The sequence below is a fragment of the Onychomys torridus genome, chromosome 12 (genome assembly GCF_903995425.1).
Source record: "Onychomys torridus chromosome 12, mOncTor1.1, whole genome shotgun sequence".
NCBI lineage: Eukaryota > Metazoa > Chordata > Mammalia > Rodentia > Cricetidae > Onychomys > Onychomys torridus.
In genome coordinates this window covers 23413573-23432082 of record NC_050454.1, presented here as the reverse complement: position 1 = coordinate 23432082, position 18510 = coordinate 23413573, and the positions used below count along the sequence as shown (strand labels likewise).

General features: G+C 45.4%; 1 protein-coding gene across 1 annotated transcript; it reads left to right on the top strand.

The window, feature by feature from the left end:
* Window positions 1-688: 688 nt before the first annotated feature.
* Tigit (T cell immunoreceptor with Ig and ITIM domains) lies at window positions 689-18297 on the top strand. The gene is made up of 4 exons (XM_036204108.1): window positions 689-752; window positions 2378-2713; window positions 6548-6642; window positions 18070-18297. The coding sequence occupies exons 1-4, from the start codon at window positions 689-691 to the stop codon at window positions 18295-18297; spliced, it is 723 nt and encodes a 240-aa protein (XP_036060001.1).
* The last annotated feature ends 213 nt before the right edge of the window (window positions 18298-18510 follow it).

Sequence of the window (18510 nt, the reverse complement as noted above, 5' to 3'; positions counted from 1 at the left end):
GGGGCTCACTCTTCTTTACTTCAACTCTCATGGGTCAACAGCTTGCAGAAAAACTCACTTTTCTACTCTGAGCTGTTCCTATTGCATTAGGAAAGCTGACCCTCAATGCAAGCAAAGACAGACCTGGATAGTAACAGCCCAAAAGGAATAGGGAGAGTTGCTGTTTGCCCAGGGTCTTTGTCTCACGCATGGTTTGTCCCTAGCCACTAGAGTCTAAATCCAGTGATGGCTCCATAAGCGCCCACACCAAAGTTTCTCCTGTGGCTGCACCTTCTTCAGCAGGGCAGTGGCAGGGGACCTGACTCATCACAAATAGTTTCTCAGAATCCTGTCCCTTGCCTAGCTGCCCCTTGAATGCTTTAGATAAAAGCTGGTGTTTCAAAAAAGTGCATCAAGGTAATGTAAAAACAACAGATTGACTACGAGTCATCACCCCAGACCCGTAGCCCTCTAACCACACGTTCTGTTGATTTTTCGCTGGGTTTCCTTCATGGCCTTTCTTGTGGCTCGCTCTATGCAGCTTGTGTACTTGCTAAGAGCATTCTCTGTTTTGACGCTGCTCGTACCTAACTCAGTTTTTCCGAGACCCTCTTCTCGCAGGCTTAGTTTCACCTCACACCTGCAGTGGGCCAGTTTTCAGTCAGAGGAGAGGCCACATTTGCTTCCTGTAGGCCCTCTGGTCAGAAGCATGCATGGCTGGCTGCTTCTGATCTGGGTCCAGGGGCTGACACTGGCTGCTTTCCTCATTTCAGGTAAGGCCGGCAAACCTAGCAGAGCTGGGGAGGAGGGCTTGACACAGAGACCAGGGCGCTCAGGTAGAGAAGGTTCTGAGTACATGCTACATTCATGTATGTCCGGTGGTTCTGGGGCCCTAGGTGACCATGTGGGAAGGGGATACAGGTGTGTTTGGGACTGCATCAGACAGATGTTGTAGATCCTCTGGGCTGGGGACTCTGGCTGGTCAAGTGTACAAGAAAGGAGGCTGGAGAATGGACTGAAATGGAAGCCAAGAAGCCTCCTGGGAGCCCACTCCATCTTCCTTTCTCTTCCTGAGGACATTCTAGAAAAATACTCTAGCTAGTTCTCTGTGGATCAGAAATACCTGCTTCCCAGAATTTTGGGGGTCTACCATTAACACCACTGGCTAAATTCTGTTGTGTTTCTATTGTATTAGAAATGTAAATACAAATTTCTGAGGGAAAAGAACAAAATATTTAAAGACTATATTGCCAACTAGTTTAAAGGCTGAACTTAGAACATTCTGAGGGTAAAGAGGAGCTGGGGTCAGGTGGCGTGGGTAGTAATCGATGAAGATGTGCATCTTTCATCTGGGAGAAGTCTACCCTGTCCTCTTTTCCTCTCTTCTAGGCTTCCCTCCTCTGCTCTCCTGTCCCCTCCCCTTCCTTCCCCTGTTCCCCATTCTCTCTCTCTCTCTCTCTCTCTCTCTCTCTCTCTCACACACACACACACACACACACACACACACACACACACACTCACACACGCACACACACACGCACACACACACACACACACATTTAGTTTGTTTCCTTGACAGATACAGAGTCTCACTACATTTCTAAAGCTGGTCTCCAACTCACTATGTTGTCCAGACTGACCTGGAACTCACTCTGATCCTCCTCCTGCCTCAGCCTCCCATGTACTGGGATTAAAAGCACCTGCTGCTACTCTTGGCTCAGTGGCAGGGTTTCTTGCCAAGTCTCTTTCCCCCTGGACTGTCCCCCTCTCTCTCTTGAAGGTTTTTCCTGATATCCCAAATGGCGATCAAATAGGCCAGCTCTATTTCAAAGGATAGGACTAGACACAAGGCTAGATGGCTGGAAACCATAGAGAAGCAGAAGATACGTCAGTACAGGGCTGACATTCTAAGTGGGACGATTAAGAAAGCTCATGAAAATAATCAACCACTTAGCCAGGAAGCTGCACAGACTATCCTGAGTGGGCAGAGTGCTAAGCCATGTAGTAATAAGGTGTTATACGATACAGGCAGTGAGGAAGGGAGGTCTTTTAAGTTGGCATCCTTAAGGAGGTTGGGGGACACAGCTCTGGAAAAGGGATAAGAATGAGACAGAGTGAGGCAGAAGCAAGCTCTGGAAGTAGCAGTGATGGGCTGGAATAGAGTGCATGGCAAAAGGTCAAGAAGATTGGAAAGTGGCCCTGGGTGGGACTTGGAGCCTTGAACGACAGGAAAGAGGATGCGATGATAGTCTCTATGCGGGAATGCCAGGATGGATGGCAGACTAGAGACTTCTGTTCCTAGAGCGAGCTCTGGCCTCCGAACACCCCGAGATTCCTCAGGAAGGTTGAGTGGCAGCTGCTGGCTAGAGACTGACATGTGCTTCTCCCTTTCCTGTAGGAGCCACAGCAGGCACACTAGAAACAAGGGGGAACATTTCTGCCGAGGAAGGTGGCTCTGCCATCTTACAATGTCGCTTCTTCTCCAACACAGCTGAGGTGACCCAAGTCAACTGGGAGCAACGGGACCAGCTTCTGGCGGTTTATAGTGCCGAGCAGGGGTGGCATGTCTCTTCAGTCTTCAGCGAGAGGGTCGTCCCAGGCCCCAGCCCCAGCCTAGACCTCACCTTCCGGGCACTGACAGTGAATGACACTGGGGAGTACTTCTGCATCTATTACACCTATCCTGATGGGATTTACAAGGGGAGAATATTTCTGAAGGTCCAGAAAAGCTCAGGTACGTCCCTTGAAGCAGGGAGGTGGTGAACCACTTTCTTTCACATAGTAAGCACCATCCTGAGACATTCTAGGAAGTAGCGTATCTTAATCCTGGAACACATCAAACTCACTGGAGGAACTTTTAGGGCATTGTAAAGCTAGAGCAACTCAATCAAGCTGATGAAATCAGAATCTCTTGGGGGCAGGGCTAGCATCTGATATGTTTCAGAAACATCCAGCTGATTCTCATGCACAACCACTGATTTTGCACAGAGAAGTACATCTTATCTAAAATGATGAGACCCATGGATGAGATCATACTTGAAAAGTGCTCATTTAATGATTTAGTATCAGTCATGCAGATTGGAATTAGCTCTCAAGGCACAGCATATTCACTCACCTTGGTATGATGAAGCTTCAAAGCTTCCAAATGTTCTTGTAATGATTATTTTCCTGCAAATATAATCCAATTTTACTGAGGGAAAGCCTTATTTTTTTTAAAGATTTGTTTATTTATTATGTATACAGAAGAGGGCACCAGATCTCATCACAGATGGTTGTGAGCCACCATGTGGTTGCTGGGAATTGAACTCAGGACCTCTGGAAGAGCAATCAGTGCTCTTAACCTCTGAGCCATCTCTCCAGCCCAAGGGGAAAGGCTTATTAAAATCACATCTGAGTGATAGTTTAGCAGGTTATTAAAGTGCTCAGCCTCTGATGTCAGACAACTTGGGTCCAAACCTTGCTGGTGGTTGGCCTCAGACAGGAATTTAATTCCTCTGTGCATCACTTTTCTCATCTGTGCAGTGAGGATGGGTTTAAGGCTTCATGAGGTGCTATTTGGGGTTGAACAACCTACTGTAATATTATAGCAAGTGCCATGTTAGGTGTTGACCATGAGTATGATTCTCATCTGACTGATGGTGGTAGAAGCTAAGGCTATGGAATTGTTCAGAGGTAAAGCTGATGTTAACACAGATGTGACGGCTCCATGAAATGCCACACTCAGGCCTGCTTACCATGGTTTAGGTTAAGAACACATGTACATTGATATTATGTTGCAGTTTAGATTTCATGAGTTTTACTATGTATACAGTATTCTGTGCATGTCAGGAGAGGGCACCAGATCTCATCATGGATGGTTGTAAGCCATCATGAGATTGCTGGGAATTGAACTCAGGACCTCTGGAAGAGTGGCCAGTGCTCTTAACCTCTGAGCCATCTCCCTAGCCCCCAGGTTTCATGAGTTTTAAGAACATATGTACAGATAAAAGTTTACCTTAAAGTTTCTTTTCAAACATTTCTTCTAGGCTGGCTCCATCATAAAAGACTTTCTAGAATCACACAGCCTGGGACTAAATGTTGTCATGTATCCTGGGTATTTGTGGTATTTAAATTTTTCTTGTACTTTTGAATTGTTACAAATAAGATTGTGGGACAGTGTTGAGTGTCACACTTATTCAGGGGAGTTTGGACAATAAAGAGGACAGGAGATCTAGGTCGCAGTAAGCACGTGGTGTCTGTGGCAGCTGTGGGCTCTTTACCCCAATGTCATATTTCTCAGAGCCTCTCACCACTCTGCCTCCAAATCAAAAGCCAGAGAGGAGCCTTGTTTGCTCATATTTGGGCCAGAACACTCAGGGCCTGATAACCCTGACATGTAAACACCTCTTTGGTCACAATGTCACAGTTGCCTTTTGGTGACCATAGAGGAGTGGGGGTATGAACTCTTCCTCACTCTCATAGTCCACTCTGTCTGTGGCATGCACCTCTCTCCAGCGGCTACCCTGAGTGGTTCCACCATTCCTGTGATTGTAAATGTCAGGGAACACCACTGGTCCGGAGAAACTCCCCTCTTGCTTCTCAAAGAGTCAGTTACCTGAAGTTAAACCATCCTTCAATTACTCGATTTTCCTACCAACACTGATCTCAAACATTGATCCACGTCCCTAGTAACGGTGTTACATAAACTGTTCTCTAACCAGAGCTAGAGATGAGGCTCAGCAGTAGAGTGGTTGCCTAGCATGCACAAGGCCCTGGGTTCAAGCCCCGGTACCACAAATAATACCAAATCTCTAGTGTAGTTTATATTCCTCCCCCACCTGCACGTTTCTCTGAGGTTCTTTCAGTTTCAAAGAACTTGGAGTCTTTGTTCTGAAATTGTGGCTGTGGATAGAAGAATTAGCACTTTCGTTCTAAACCAAAGACTACTAGTGAAGTTGGTAATTTTAACATCCCAATTTCCCTCTGCTTTAACCTTAACTCGCCCTTAAATTTGACCACATTCATCGTCATAATCTTCCCTAAAATTTCATGATGAGTCTAGCTGCTTCTTGCTTCATCCTTCAGCTTTAAGAGAACCCGGCACTAAGCCAGCCTTGCCCAGTGGTTCTGCCCTTCTCTTGTTCCACGTTCTCTCTTTGTTCCACAGTCCAAGCACTCTGCACCCCTGCAGTGTCCACACCACGGTCTTCTATCCCCTTTCTTCCTGAGTGAGCCATGGCTATGTCTACCAAGGGGCCAGCCTGGTCTACACTGACTAAGTCCTCAGAACAGAAGGAGCTGGAACTTTGGGCTTCGCAGGCATGGTCCTTAACCTGATGGATCAGACACCTAGTCTCCTTTCTCACAATCTCACCCTGGAGTTCAGGGAAGTGGGGCCAAGCCTCTTCTTGGTTCAAATCTTCCCAGGACTCTGAAAGTCCTGCCCGAGTTCCTGGAGAAGAAGGAAAGGTGGGAAAAAGTGTCTAGAAACCATTCTTCAACATAGCACAGCTATGTAATTAGCATCTACTATGTACCGAGGACTGAGAAATCAGCAGAGCCTGGTTTCTAAGAGCCTCCCTCCTCTGGGGTTTCAGACCTGGGCTACAGAGCTAAGGTGAAAAGTTACATGCTTTTTCCTTCCATAGTTTGGTTTCATTATGAATTAACCAGTTGTTTTACTACTATGGATGTACATGTGTGTGTATGTGTGTGTGTATGTGTGTGTGTGTATGTGTGTGTGTGTGTGTGTGTGTGTGTGTGTATGTGTGTGTGTGTATGTGTGTGTGTGTATGTGTGTGTGTATGTGTGTGTGTGTGTGTATGTGTGTGTGTATGTGTGTGTGTGTGTGTGTGTGTGTGTGTGTGTGTGTGTGTGTATGTGTGTGTGTGTATGTGTGTGTGTATGTGTGTATGTGTGTGTGTGTGTGTGTGTGTGTATGACTGATGAGAGAAAAAATTCACTTTCTGAGTTTCCTTTTATTATTTTGTTGTAGATTTGTTATTTGTTTATTTTATGTGTATGGGTGTCTCAGGCAGCAGCACCTGGTTCTGGTGTCTGTGGAGGCCAGAAGAAGAGTTTGGATCCCCTGGGACTGGAGTTACAGAAGGTTGTGAGCTGCCATGTAGGTGCTAGAAATTAAATCTGGGTCCTCTCGAAGAGCAGCCAGTGCTCTTAACCACTGAGCAATCTCTCCATCCCTCCCTAAATTTCCTTTGAGATGGCATTATTTCATTTCATGATTTCTGAAAACAAGTTGTTGATTAGGAGAGAGGATTACAAAACTTGGGCCAAGGTGTATACACAAGGTGCGTCACTCCTCGGGAGGTCTGCCACTGACTCCATAGGGTCCAGGTAGATGTTCTGCTGACCAAAGAGTTAAGATTAAAGACTGCAACGGAGGAGCGTTCTAGCCTGGAACTCACCATTTGAGGCTGGCACCAAGTCAGAGATCTGCCTGCCTCTTGACTCTCAAGCGCTGAGGTCAGAGGCCTGCACCCCATGACTGGCACTGTTTTGGGAGACGTCCCCAGATAAGGCAACTTTGCTCCTGTCTGCTGTCACTCACCCCTGTTTTTTCTCCCTGCAGCGGCTCAGTTCCAGATTCCACTGGTTGGAGGAGCCACGGCTGCTGTACTGGGACTCCTCCTAGTGATCACAGGGGTGACTGTACTGGCTAGAAAGGTAAGGGATAGGACAGCCTGTCTCAGGCCCTGTCACCCCCACCCTTGCCACCCTGGTGACTTCTGATCCCCTTTCTACTCAGACAGCCCCAGGTGTGATCTCTGCCCTTGTTTCCTGGTGCCTTTTCTTGGTTCTTATTCTATGGTTTAATACACTTCTTTATTATGCTCATTCTGGTCCCTCCTCCAGAGAGTTCCCAGAAGGACATGCTGCCATTTTGCCCATCTTTCTGCCTACCACAGTTGCTAGTTCCTGCCTGTCTCTTAAGCCACTGCCCTGAGAGTTCACCTACTATGAGTTTGGTGTATTGTAGGGGTTGTCTTCCCGGTGCTAGGACTTTCGTAGTTCATTCAGTCTTCACAACTTACTGGCTGCCCCATATTACTGTAGGTTGAGAAATTGGTTTGGCATTGCAAATTTGGAGAGCTGAAGACACACGGCAAAATCAGACATCTGCTGACTTGAGTTTAAGGGGCCATTGGCTGAAAGAGTTGGGGAAGGGAGTATTGGAGAGAAGGTCTGGTTTTGAGCTGGGCACTGACTGTATGATTTTAAGCTACTTAATTTTTCAAGGTCTCCATTGCTTTGTATGTAAGGTGGGGGCTACGGGTCTGTCCTCTGTGACAAAGTTGTGATACATGGCTGTCATGTATCAGGCTTTTTTTTTTTTTCCGGCAAGGGAGGATGGTATCAGCTTTCTCGCTGGGTCTTAAGCTAGTGGCTACTGATTGGTATGAGCTAGAAAATTCTCAATCCTTTTTGGTCTGGTAACCTGGGCCCTTTAAGGCAGCCCAGCTCATCACTTCAATTCACTCTGGAAACATTTTAGGAGATGCAGCCTGTGAGACACACACACACACACACACACACACACACACACACTGTTTCTACTTTTTCTGACACTTCCTTCACTGTCTCTCCCAGTGTGTCCTTGGGATTTGTTTATAAATAAATAAACGAGGGCTGGAGAGATGGCTCAGCCGTTAAAGGCTAGGCTCACAACCAAAAATAAATAAATAAGCGGAAATACTGAAATTAAAATATAACCACAGCATTTCCCCTCCGCTGTCCCCGTCTAGTTCTTCTGTTTTCCTCACCCACCTTGTTCTCTCCTGGATTCTCTCTTTTTTCCTTCACTGGTAGTTACATATCTGCATGAGGATATAAATACAACCCGCTCAGTCTGCAGAATGTTGCTTGCATATGTGTGATTTCAGGGCTGATACTTGGCATTTAGGTTTATTACCTTTATTTTATATGTATGGTGTTCCCCTGCATACATGTGTGTGTGAACCATGAGTGATGCCCCGGAAGTCGGAGGAGGGGGTCAGACCCCCTGGAACTGGAATTATGGATATTTGTGAGCCACCGTGTGGGTGCTGGGAATTGAATCTGGTCTCCTCTGCGGGAAGAACAAGTGCCTTTAACTGCGGAGCCACCTCCCCAGCTCCATGGCTTTGCCTTTTCCTTTCTATTTCCTGTTTGCTGTTTTGTAAAGTCAGGTTCATTTTATTATACAGAAGACCTACTTGTTAGTGATGCATTCATTCTTCTGCTGTCCTTTAGTGGTCATATTAGGAACTACACAATGTGCCTGGACTTATTCAAGTTCCGCTATATTAGTAGTAGTCAATTAGTGTCCTATAACTCTCCAGAATATTCGCGAACCTTAGACAGGAGCAGCACTTCTTATGTGTCTCCACCATGTTGCTCCATCATCACCTACCTTGTTGGTTAGTCCTTTTAGACCCCCACATGACTGTTTTGTGAGTCCACATCCCTCTAGGTCCACCCCCCCCCCCATTGCTTCTCTCTACCTTCCTGTCTGGGCTTCTAGCCGCCATTTTCCTTCTGCCTCAGGAATAGCCTGCAGCATCTCTGCAGTGCAGCTCAGCAAAGACGAATTATTTTGTTTTTGGTGTTGTTGTTGTTCACCTAAAACTTGTTTACCCCATGACTGTAGACATGTTATGTTTGTTTTACTAGGGGTAGGATCTTGTGCTGGCCATTACTTGCTTTTAGCACATGGAAGGTATTATCCCATTGTCTAACTTCATAATTTTTTTTTTTTTTTTTTTTTTGGGAAACTGGGTTTTATCCTTCTTTTAAACTGCCTTTTCCTCCTTGTTCTTTTAACGTTTTCTGTCTTCAGTTTTCAGCATTTGTACAATGATATAATTAGATGTCATTATCTTTGTATTTATTCTGTATGGGGTTTAGATTGAGAGGTTTTTTTTCAGTCTGTGGTTTGATGGGTTTTTGTCAGTTTTGAGGTCAGTCCTGGCCATTTCTCTTTATATATTCCTTCTCTATTCTTGCTTTCTTCTCCTTCTGGACTTCTCATCGCAGGGGCTTTCGACACTTCTTTCTTCCATATGTCCCCTAGTCTCTTGTAGTTTCTGCCCATTCCTATCTGTGTTTTGCAGCGGGTCTTTTCTTCTAGCTAGCCTTTCAGGTTACCAGGTATCTCCTTTGATGTATCTATTTTTTGTTTAAGTAGTTTACAGCCTGTCAAAACTCCCGACCTTTGAGCAAATTTATCAGTTATTCTGGTCTGTGCCTGACAGTCCTATTAATTACATCTTCCCTGTTTTTGTTTTTGTTTTTGTTTTTGTTTTTGTTTTTGTTTTTCCTAGTATCTATTTGATTATCAGTCATATGTTCTTCTCTTGCCTGGTAGTTTTCATGGTGTGCTGGACATTCTTCATGAAAAAAAAAAACGGCAGCATCTTCTTCCATTCAGCCCTTTGTAGCCAGTAGGTGACAATTTTCAGGTGTTAGCAAACCCAGGTCACCTGAGATGCTTTCCTTGTTGCTGTGATAGATGGAGAGAAGCTGCTCCAGGAAGGGAGGGCTTGTTTGGGCTCATGATTTGGAAATTGTTTTAGTTAGGGTTCTATTGCTGTGAATAGACACCATGACCTTGGCAACTCTTAGGAAGAAAAACATTTAATTGGGGCTGACTTACAGTTCAGAGGTTTAGTCATGGCAGGAAGTGGCCTGCAGGCAGACATGGTGCTGGAGATTTAGCTGAGAGTTCTACATCTGGATCCAGAGGCAGCGGGAAGAGAGTGCCACACTGGGCTTGGCTTCAGCATCTGAGACCTCAAAGCCCACCCTCAGTGACACACTTCCCGGAACAAAGCCACACCTACTCCTAATATTGCTACTCCCTAGTCTATGGAGACCGTTTTCATTCATACAAGCACAGAGGTGCAGTCCGTGATGATGGAGGAGGTGTGGGCAGCAGCAGGGGTGTGAGGTGGCTGATGACAGCCAGGAAGCCAAGCCAGATGACTGTTGGTATTCCATTCCCATCCTCCCTTTCACTTGACCGGAGCCCTCAACCACAGGGATGGTGCTGAAGTAGAATAACACAGAAAAGACTAATTATTAGATATTGATTTATTGGTTTATTTATCAATTTACTTAAAGCATCATTTGTAATGCCAGGCATGACATTACTTGCTATCTGGAACAGAATGGCTTAGAGAAATAGCTAAAACAACAGGTTGTTGTCCTTAACAACCTGCTGACTACCTTATACGTCTGTAAAACCTTGCTTGCTTTCCCACTTTACCTTGTGGTTTTAGAGTATAAAAAGAGAATCCCAACGGGACCTGGGACCAAGGCCTTTAGGAGCTCTCCTGGCTTCAGTCCACTGGTGACATGTCCTCTCTCCCATCCTCACTGGTGTCAGAATGCTTTTCCCAGGAAAGAGCCCGGAAACTGTGCCATACACACTCAGGGCAGGTCCTCCTAACTCACTTCAACCTCCCTGGAATGCCTGTATAGACACGCCAGAAGCCTGTCTAAATTTCATCCAATTAACAATGTCAATGAGGCCTTGGGACTGGATCTCAATTCCTGCTACTCCCCACTCCCAGGGTGTAGTCTTTGAGATTGTCAGTGGAAGGAAAGGCAATACAGAGCAACCTCTGCCACAAACACACCTCCACCTCCTACCCAGCATCCGTCCAAACCCGGGATCTCTCTACGTAACTCAGGCAAGCCTGGAATTTTTAATCCTCCTGCCCCAGCTTCCTAAGTATTGGAATTACAGGCATGAGCCACCACAGCTGGCCCAAATGCTCATCTCCTCATGGGGTATTTTCTCCTGGATCTTGTTCATAGTCCAAAGGTCAAAAATTACTAAGCTGGCAAATACCTTATTTCTTCAAACATTTTCTAATATTTCATTTCTTTTCTCTTTCTTTCATTTGTGTGTACATGTATACGCACTGTATATGTGTTTATTCACATTCAAATGTGGATATACAGACATGTGTGTGCAGATACTTGTGTGTGTGTGTGTGTGTGTGTGTGTGTGTGTGTGTGTGTGTGTGTGTAGGCCAGAAGGTGACATAAGATATCTTCCTCAGTTTCTCTCTACCTTAAATACAGAAGCAAGGTCTTTTACTGATTCTGTTCATCTAGCCAGGCACCTTGCTCCAAGGAGTGTTAATGGTTGTGGAAGGTCACCACACCCACTCACCTTTGCATCAGTGTGGGAGCTATACCTGCTGAGCCGTCTCCCCAGCTCTCATCTTTATTTTTACCTGTTTTCAAATGAAGGGTAGGGTCAAATCAGCAGAGGACTTTGTTTTTGATGTTATATTTTGTATCTTGGTTAAGACTGACTATGAGGTCAAGACTTTTCTAGGCTACCTTCTTGGTCTCTTGATTCTGTTGGGTCAAGCCTCCTGCTGAGTTTTGCTTCCCATGCCACCCCACCCCAAGTCCTGGCCAGCTCCCATCTTCTGTCTGTCTGGTCCAGGCCTAGGGAGGGTTAGGTTAGTGTTAAGGAGGGAGAGTTCTTGGGCTATGGTTCCCTTTTACTTGCTCTGTGAGTTCTTGGCCTCTCTTTCCCTCACTCAGAGGGAGACCACATTCTGTTTTTCTTTTCTTTCTAACTTTGACTCTTTATCCCATGAAGATCTTTCTTCAGGCCACAGTTTGGGTGAATTGTACAAACTGCCATTGTAACGGTCTCCATGGATTTCACAGCTCTTCATTATAAAAGTCACAGTTCTACACTCCTGCTGTGACCCCACAATACATAGTTTTGTCTGGTTATTAATTCTGCTTCTGGAGTTATATATCTTCCTACTTACACTTACTAGAAAATGTAGACTTTCACCTCATCTTTTCCAACTTAAATTCTGCCAGTTTTCCTTGTAGATGAGCCTGCTGCCTATTCCTTCTCATCAGTACCAAGAATGCAGGTATAGTAAACCTGCTGGAATTCAATACATTACGTCTTCAAACCTGGTCCTCAAATCAAGAGAGCCCCAGCCCCAAGAGCTTCACCCTAATCTTCTTTCACTGAGAAGAGATTGGAGTGGGGGTGGGGATGATGTCTTGCAGCAGACGCAAAGCTGTGCTCCCCCAGTGAATGACAGATCACTCAGGTCTGACACTCAGGGCTCTCCTAAGCAGTTCTCTAGGTACCTTGTGGATCCTGCTAACTTGATCCCAAAGGAACGAGACAGGACCCAAACATGAAAAGAAGTTCTGATTACTCTGGAAAGTTATCTATGGCCCTATGTTATCATGCCCAATTTATCTCCAAAAACTTCATCGTATTATGATTCATCATTTTACTTCCTGGTTATGAGATGAACACCGCAGCTGCTGACAGACCTGACTCAGAGAGATGTGACCATGGACCCTCTGTTACCCAGAACGGACTGAGCAGGGAGCCAAGAACTAGCAGTGGCTAAGCTGTGGCTGCCACTGCTGATGAAGCTGATTATCCGTGGTCTTTTCTGTTACATCCTTGCTATCCTGATATGATAGATGCATAGATCCTGCTATGAGACACATGATTGTGAATGAGTTTTCTAAGAGAGGACAAGGACAGGAGAAGAGCTTCACCACAGGGAAGAAGTGACAAGAATGACAACTTACCTTGGAGCTGGACCAGGGCGGGTGACTGGTGAACCGGTGTCTTCTGCCATCTCCATCTCCAGCCTGGGATAAAAGGCTTAGGGACCCTGCAGAGCCAGCAGAGCGTATTTGACTATGTAGGACACGAGGCTGGTTAATTTTCCTGTCAGGTACCCAGACTAACTTTGGTAATAATGGAGACTGAGAAAGAGGGAGACCAGCAGGTCTCAAGTCCTGTCGCTCCCCTGTACAGGGTGCCCCTCAGCAGCCCTCTCTCGGACACCCTCATTGTCACCTGTCTAGTCTAGCTCCCTCCTGCTGCCATTGTGTACTCTGGAGATAGTCTCCAGGGCTTGCTCTCTTCTTGTTCAGAACATTATTCAAGGTGTGATCAGGGAACACATAGTTCTCTGGAACTGGGATGGTCACAGAGACTTAATATGGACCTGGAGAACGTAAGGAAACCAGGAAGGCAAAGGTAGCCATGGGCTGTGTTTGGGAGGAGAGGAGAGAGGATGACTGTTGGAGCTTGGGAGGAAGAGTTGGAGTTTGGCTCACACGGAAGGGTCATCTTGAGAAGTGCTGTTCCCTTCAAGTGAGCGTCACAATCAGTTCAAGGCCCTCCCTGCACGGACTGTGGGGAATACATACCTTCTGCCCACACTCTGTTCCTTCATTCTCTGTTGTTCTGCATGGAGGAAAAGTGATCCACTGCTGTAGTACATGCAGGAAAGTCTTCTTAGGGCACAGAAGATAACAGAGAAGGTTGGGACTGGAACCAAGGGATGAACATGCTACACCTGTTAAGTACTGTTCATATGCCTGGAGACTGGACAAAAGAGCTAGACTTCTCATGGGGATGGCTGGCTTTAGATTTCACTCATGTATTCTTGGTAGTGTTTGAAGTGTATATATAAGCACGTGTGTGTGTGTGTGTGTGTGTGTGTGTGTGTGTGTGTGTATGTGTGTGTGTTGTGTGTGCACAATTTTACGGATAGGCTGTCTATTTATATCTTTCTATTTATCTAGGATCACTGTGCTGTATGAGCCATCTTAAGATCCCCATGGGGCAGATGTTCATAGTTCTATCATTGTAGCTGTATCTATCTACTTGGTTTCTTAAACACAGTCATCGTCTACTATTTTGAGGTCCTCTTTCTACTATTTTGAGGTCCTCTTATCCTGGTCATTGCTAGGGATCCCATTCTGCAGAAGCACCTCCTACTTCAGCATCAGTCTGTGGAGGAGACACCATGGAAGTCAGTAATGCCATCCTTGCATTCCCTTGCTTCTGGCCTCCCTCACTAGCCTTCCTTGAGAACCCAGGTCACTGGCACCAGAATTTACATGCCTGCCTCTGTTCTGAGGACCTGCTCTAAACTAGTGGCTCCTGAGAACGATGCCATGAGGACAGGGCTGGTGATGGGGGGACTTTGACAACTCCTGCACTAAGTAATTTCAGAAATCTATCATCTTATTCTGTTTGCTTCTCTAGGCCAGATGTAGAGGACACCTGCTGTGTTGAGGTAGGAGGCGAAGAAAGCTCAACATGAGCACCATCTCTTCTGGAGATATTTTAAGTGTATCTTAAGATAGTATAAGCAAGTGTTTATTATACATGTATATGCATTATATGAATAAGTGTTATTTGCCAAACAGATATTGTGAAGTTACGTGTGTCAGATACTGGACAATGACCCTGCCGACCCCACTGTCCGCTGTTCATTCTCCTCACATGCTACTAGAAAGCAATGTTTGTCCCAAGAGGACCCAGCTACAATTTCTGTAGTTTCACTTGGGTCTCTAGGACTATACTAGTACATTAATCTCAGACCTATATTTTATAACACTAGTTACAATTATAGAGTCTCCATGTAGGGTAGAATGGAAATGGAACAGCTTAGGGACCCATCTCAGGAATATTTGCATTTCCCAGAGGACTTTTAGAGCTCAAAATAATCTTAAAATTAAAAAGAAAGAGTGGCCAGCCTTACTGAGAATAAAAACACACAAGCACAAAAAGTCATAATTAGCTCTTTGAGAAATAATTGAGTATTCATATTAAAAATGGATTGTATGTATCAAGGGATGTCAGAGTCCTTTAAACACAGCACCTGCATGAGTCATGAAGCCATTCCCTCCTTCACACTGGTGTTGAGGTTTAGCCACTTCTAGTGAGAAGGAATGGGGGGGGGGGACTTGTGTACGTTATTCTTAGACTATGGTGTCTCTCATGGCCAGCTCCTAAAGGCCTGTAGTGATGTGCCATCCTTAGTTTTTGGTATCTGCTCATTGAATGTATCTACAGGGTCCTTCTAGCCTCCCTTCTCTACCCCCTTGCCTACACTGGTGCACACTTGGGCTTGGTACCAGTTGGGTGGCATTTTCTGTCTTGGAAGCCAAGGGTGTGATGAAGAGAGATTCCATGAGTCTTGGTTGCTCCTATTTCCCAAGCCCCTGGATCTGTGTGATTTTGTCATTTAGATACAGAATGTGGGTCAACTTTGAAAGGTTATTAAGCACTTCTGCCACCTTACTGGTGGCTAATGTTCTCTACTTTCCCTGTATTATTACAGTCCTCAAGTATGACCTTGTAACATGGATTCTATGGTTGATGTCACAGAACAGATTTCAGCACTCTGTCTTGTCTCAGTGAATGCAATGTTGGTTTCCTGGCTGTGAGACTATACCTTGACTTGGAAAACTTGATTCTTTTATATGGGGCTGTATTAGAAATGTGTGTGTGTGTGTGTGTGTGTGTGTGTGTGTGTGTGTGTGTGTGTCCAACTGAACATGCATGTATGTCTATTACAGTCCTAAGACATTATAGATTGAACATCCGATATGGGTTTTGAGGTTACAAAGAGGAACACGGCACTTCCCTTAGGGAACCTGAACTTCTGAGTCCAGTGAAGACGAAAGGATGAACGCATGTGCCTTCATGGAGAAGCTGTAAGAGGAGAGGGGCCGTGGTCAAAGGAGAGTGTAGACAGAGTGAAACAAATCTGAGCAACTGGCGCCTTTGTCCTCAGTCAAAGGACTTCTGCCTGTGCCCATTAGCTCACCCCAAACCAGACATGTCAGCTGTGGCGATCGAAGAGTTCACTGGGTCTGACCTCAAAGCAGTGTTGTGACAAGTGGCGTTCCCCACTCCTCAGAGGCTGGCCATCTTGGCTGTGAAACACAGTGGGAGAGGAAGCCAGAGAGATGGGCAGGACCAGGACACAAAGAGTGTCTGGGTTGTCACAGATTCCTTTGGAAAATGGAATGGAGTACAGATTTTCTATCCACAAGAATATACCTTTATATAAAACTGTAATTATAATTTGTGATTATTCATAAATCACCTGCAGCCAAATCCCCCAGGGTGTTCATCATAGCTCACTCCAGGTTAAGCATCCCACTGGTGTCCAGTAGAGGCTATTAAAGGGTTTTAAGCAGAAGTATGGACAGATTAAATTTTTATTTTTGAAAAAAATCTTTGTGTGGAGGTTTGTGGAAAGTTAGTCCAGAAGTAAGAGGAAATGTGAGCCAGACCAGTATGAAGGGAACTTGTTCTTCCCCGGCAGGTGAGGGATGGATTAAAGAGGAGATGGGGTAAAACTGGGCGGGGGGGGGGGGTATTAATCAGGGTTCTGTGGAGGAACAGCACTTATAGAATGTGTGTGTTTATGTGTATGGGATTTATATTTATATGTGTCTATTTGTTATATATCTCCCTCTCCTGGGATTTAATAGAGTGGCTTACAGGTTGTGGTCCAGCTAGTCCAGCACTGGTGGCCTACCAAGGATGTAGTTGTTCAGTCCACAGGCTGGATGGTTCAGCTGGTCTTCAGTTGTACAGAGTCCCAAGTAGCTCTAATACCAAAGAAGGAATGGACTTGCCAACAAGAGTAAGAGCAAGCAGTCAAAGAGACTCCTGCTTCCACATCCTTCATATAGGCTGTCACCAGGTGAGGTCCAGATGAAATGTGGAACTTCCTGCCTCAAAATATCCAGATTAAAATGTGGGTCCTCCCACTTTAAATGATTTAATTAAGAAAAATCCCTCACATGTGTACCCAGCCACTTGAGTTTTAGTTAATTCCAGATGTAGTCAGGTTGATAACTAAGAACAGCCATCAAAGGCATTATGGGTAATTGGAATTTGGTACTGGCCTCCATGTTTCTGAAGGGCCTGTTAGCCGGAAGGGGAAATGTTGGCAGGAACTGTGGGGCAGGGCCCATGGAGACAAATTGAATGAGCTTGCTGTGAGTCAATCATGGGCCATGCTGAGTAGGTGGGCAGGTGGGCTAGAGCTAGGGCAGAGACTGGGCTACTTAGGGTCTTGGGCTACTTGGGTCTTTAGAATGATAGGTTCTCTTTGGAGTCTTACAGTGGAAGAACTGACTCAGACTGTTGAGACTGAAAAAGCAGAGGGCAGAACCCTGGGGAACGAACACCTTGGCTTGGAGAGCCAGTATGCAAAGAGCGAAGGGCCAGGCGAGCTGATGACGGGGGCCTAAAGGAGAAGAATGAGGAGAAAGTGGTGGCCTAAAAATCAAAGAGAAGGAAGGGATGAAAAGTGTGCATGCATTAAGGAGAGAAAAGAAGGAGAGATGGAGACAAGGCAAGGCTCGCCAGGTTAAGAGAACAGGAAGTAAGGGCCGCAGGATGACACATTAGTTTCATTTGAGCTATTATTATTGCAAAGGAGGTATGTGGAGAAGCGGAAGTGGACACAAAGTCCCACCCCTAATCAAGAAGCTGTTTGCAATTGATACCTTCTGGGAAGGGGAAAATGAGTTTTCTCCAATGGAGACATTGGAGACATATACACATTTCAAGGCAGGCCCCATGGCCAGGAATAGTTGGCCAACATAAAATGAATTCTATGGTTTTTGCATGCTTTTTGAGTTTGGGTTTTTGGTTTTTTTGTTTGTTTGTTTGTTTTTTGAGACAGGGTTTCTCTGTGTAGCTTTGCGCCTTTCCTGGATCTTGCTTTGTAGACCAGGCTGGCCTTGAATTCACAGAGATCCGCCTGGCTCTGCCTCCCGAGTGCTGGGATTAAAGGCATGCGTGCGCCACCACTGCCAGCTGAGTTTGGTAATTTTTTTTTTTTTTTGTCTTAATGATTTTGTTTGTTTGTTTTGAGAGAGAGAGAAGAAACATGAAGTTGAGTAGGTAGGGAGACAGGGGAGATCTGGAAGGAACTGGGGGAGGGCAGAGAATATGATCAAAATTTGTTGTATGAGAATTTTAAAAAATAGTAAGAATAAAGAAAAACAAGCTACAACAAAGTAGAAAAATTAAGGGCTCAAGGCTTAGGATTGTGTACTGATAAAAACACAAGTTTGTTCCCATGTGTGATGTGTGTGATATGTGTGTGTGTGTGTGTGTGTGTGTGTGTGTGTGTGTGTGCTCATCTCTGTGTGCATATCTCTCTGTGTGTGTTCTTGTAACAGAGGAAGAGAAGTAATGATAACTATGTGCCATTTGTCCATTTGTGAGGCAGCTTTTGCATAACATCCCCATGTATTTCCTTTGTTTAATCCTAGAAGTCCCTTAGAATCCATTCTACAGAAAGCGGCCTTGGGAGAATGGCCTCTGAGACCCAGGAAATGAGCCTCAGGATTCTCTCATCCCCCGGAGGCACTGTCCAGATGGGAGCTGCCCCTGCTGGCCTCTGTGGAGAGGAAGATGACTATGCCGAGCCACGAGACTACTTCAATGTCCTGAGCTACAGAAGCCTAGAGAGCTTCAGTGTCCCAGCGAAGACTGTCTAAGAACATTTCAATCCCTCCCTCCCCCCTCTATCCCCCCTCCCTCCTTCTCACCCCCAATGTGTTTGTGTCTGTATCGATGATGTCTGTGTTTAGTTCATGAATGAAAGGCAAGTTCTTTTCAAGCTTCATTTCTTCTATCCTTCTCTTCCATTGCTCTGTGACAGACCCAAGGTAAATAGCTTGTGCCTTGATCAGAAATGGAAATTTGAAAAT

Coding starts and splice junctions, on each gene's coding strand:
- Tigit (XM_036204108.1), top strand. CDS start 689: ATGCATGGCTGGCTGCTTCTGATCTGGGTCCAGGGGCTGACACTGGCT. Junction 753..2,377: donor GGCTGCTTTCCTCATTTCAG/GTAAGGCCGGCA, acceptor CCTTTCCTGTAG/GAGCCACAGCAGGCACACTA. Junction 6,643..18,069: donor TGACTGTACTGGCTAGAAAG/GTAAGGGATAGG, acceptor GTTTAATCCTAG/AAGTCCCTTAGAATCCATTC.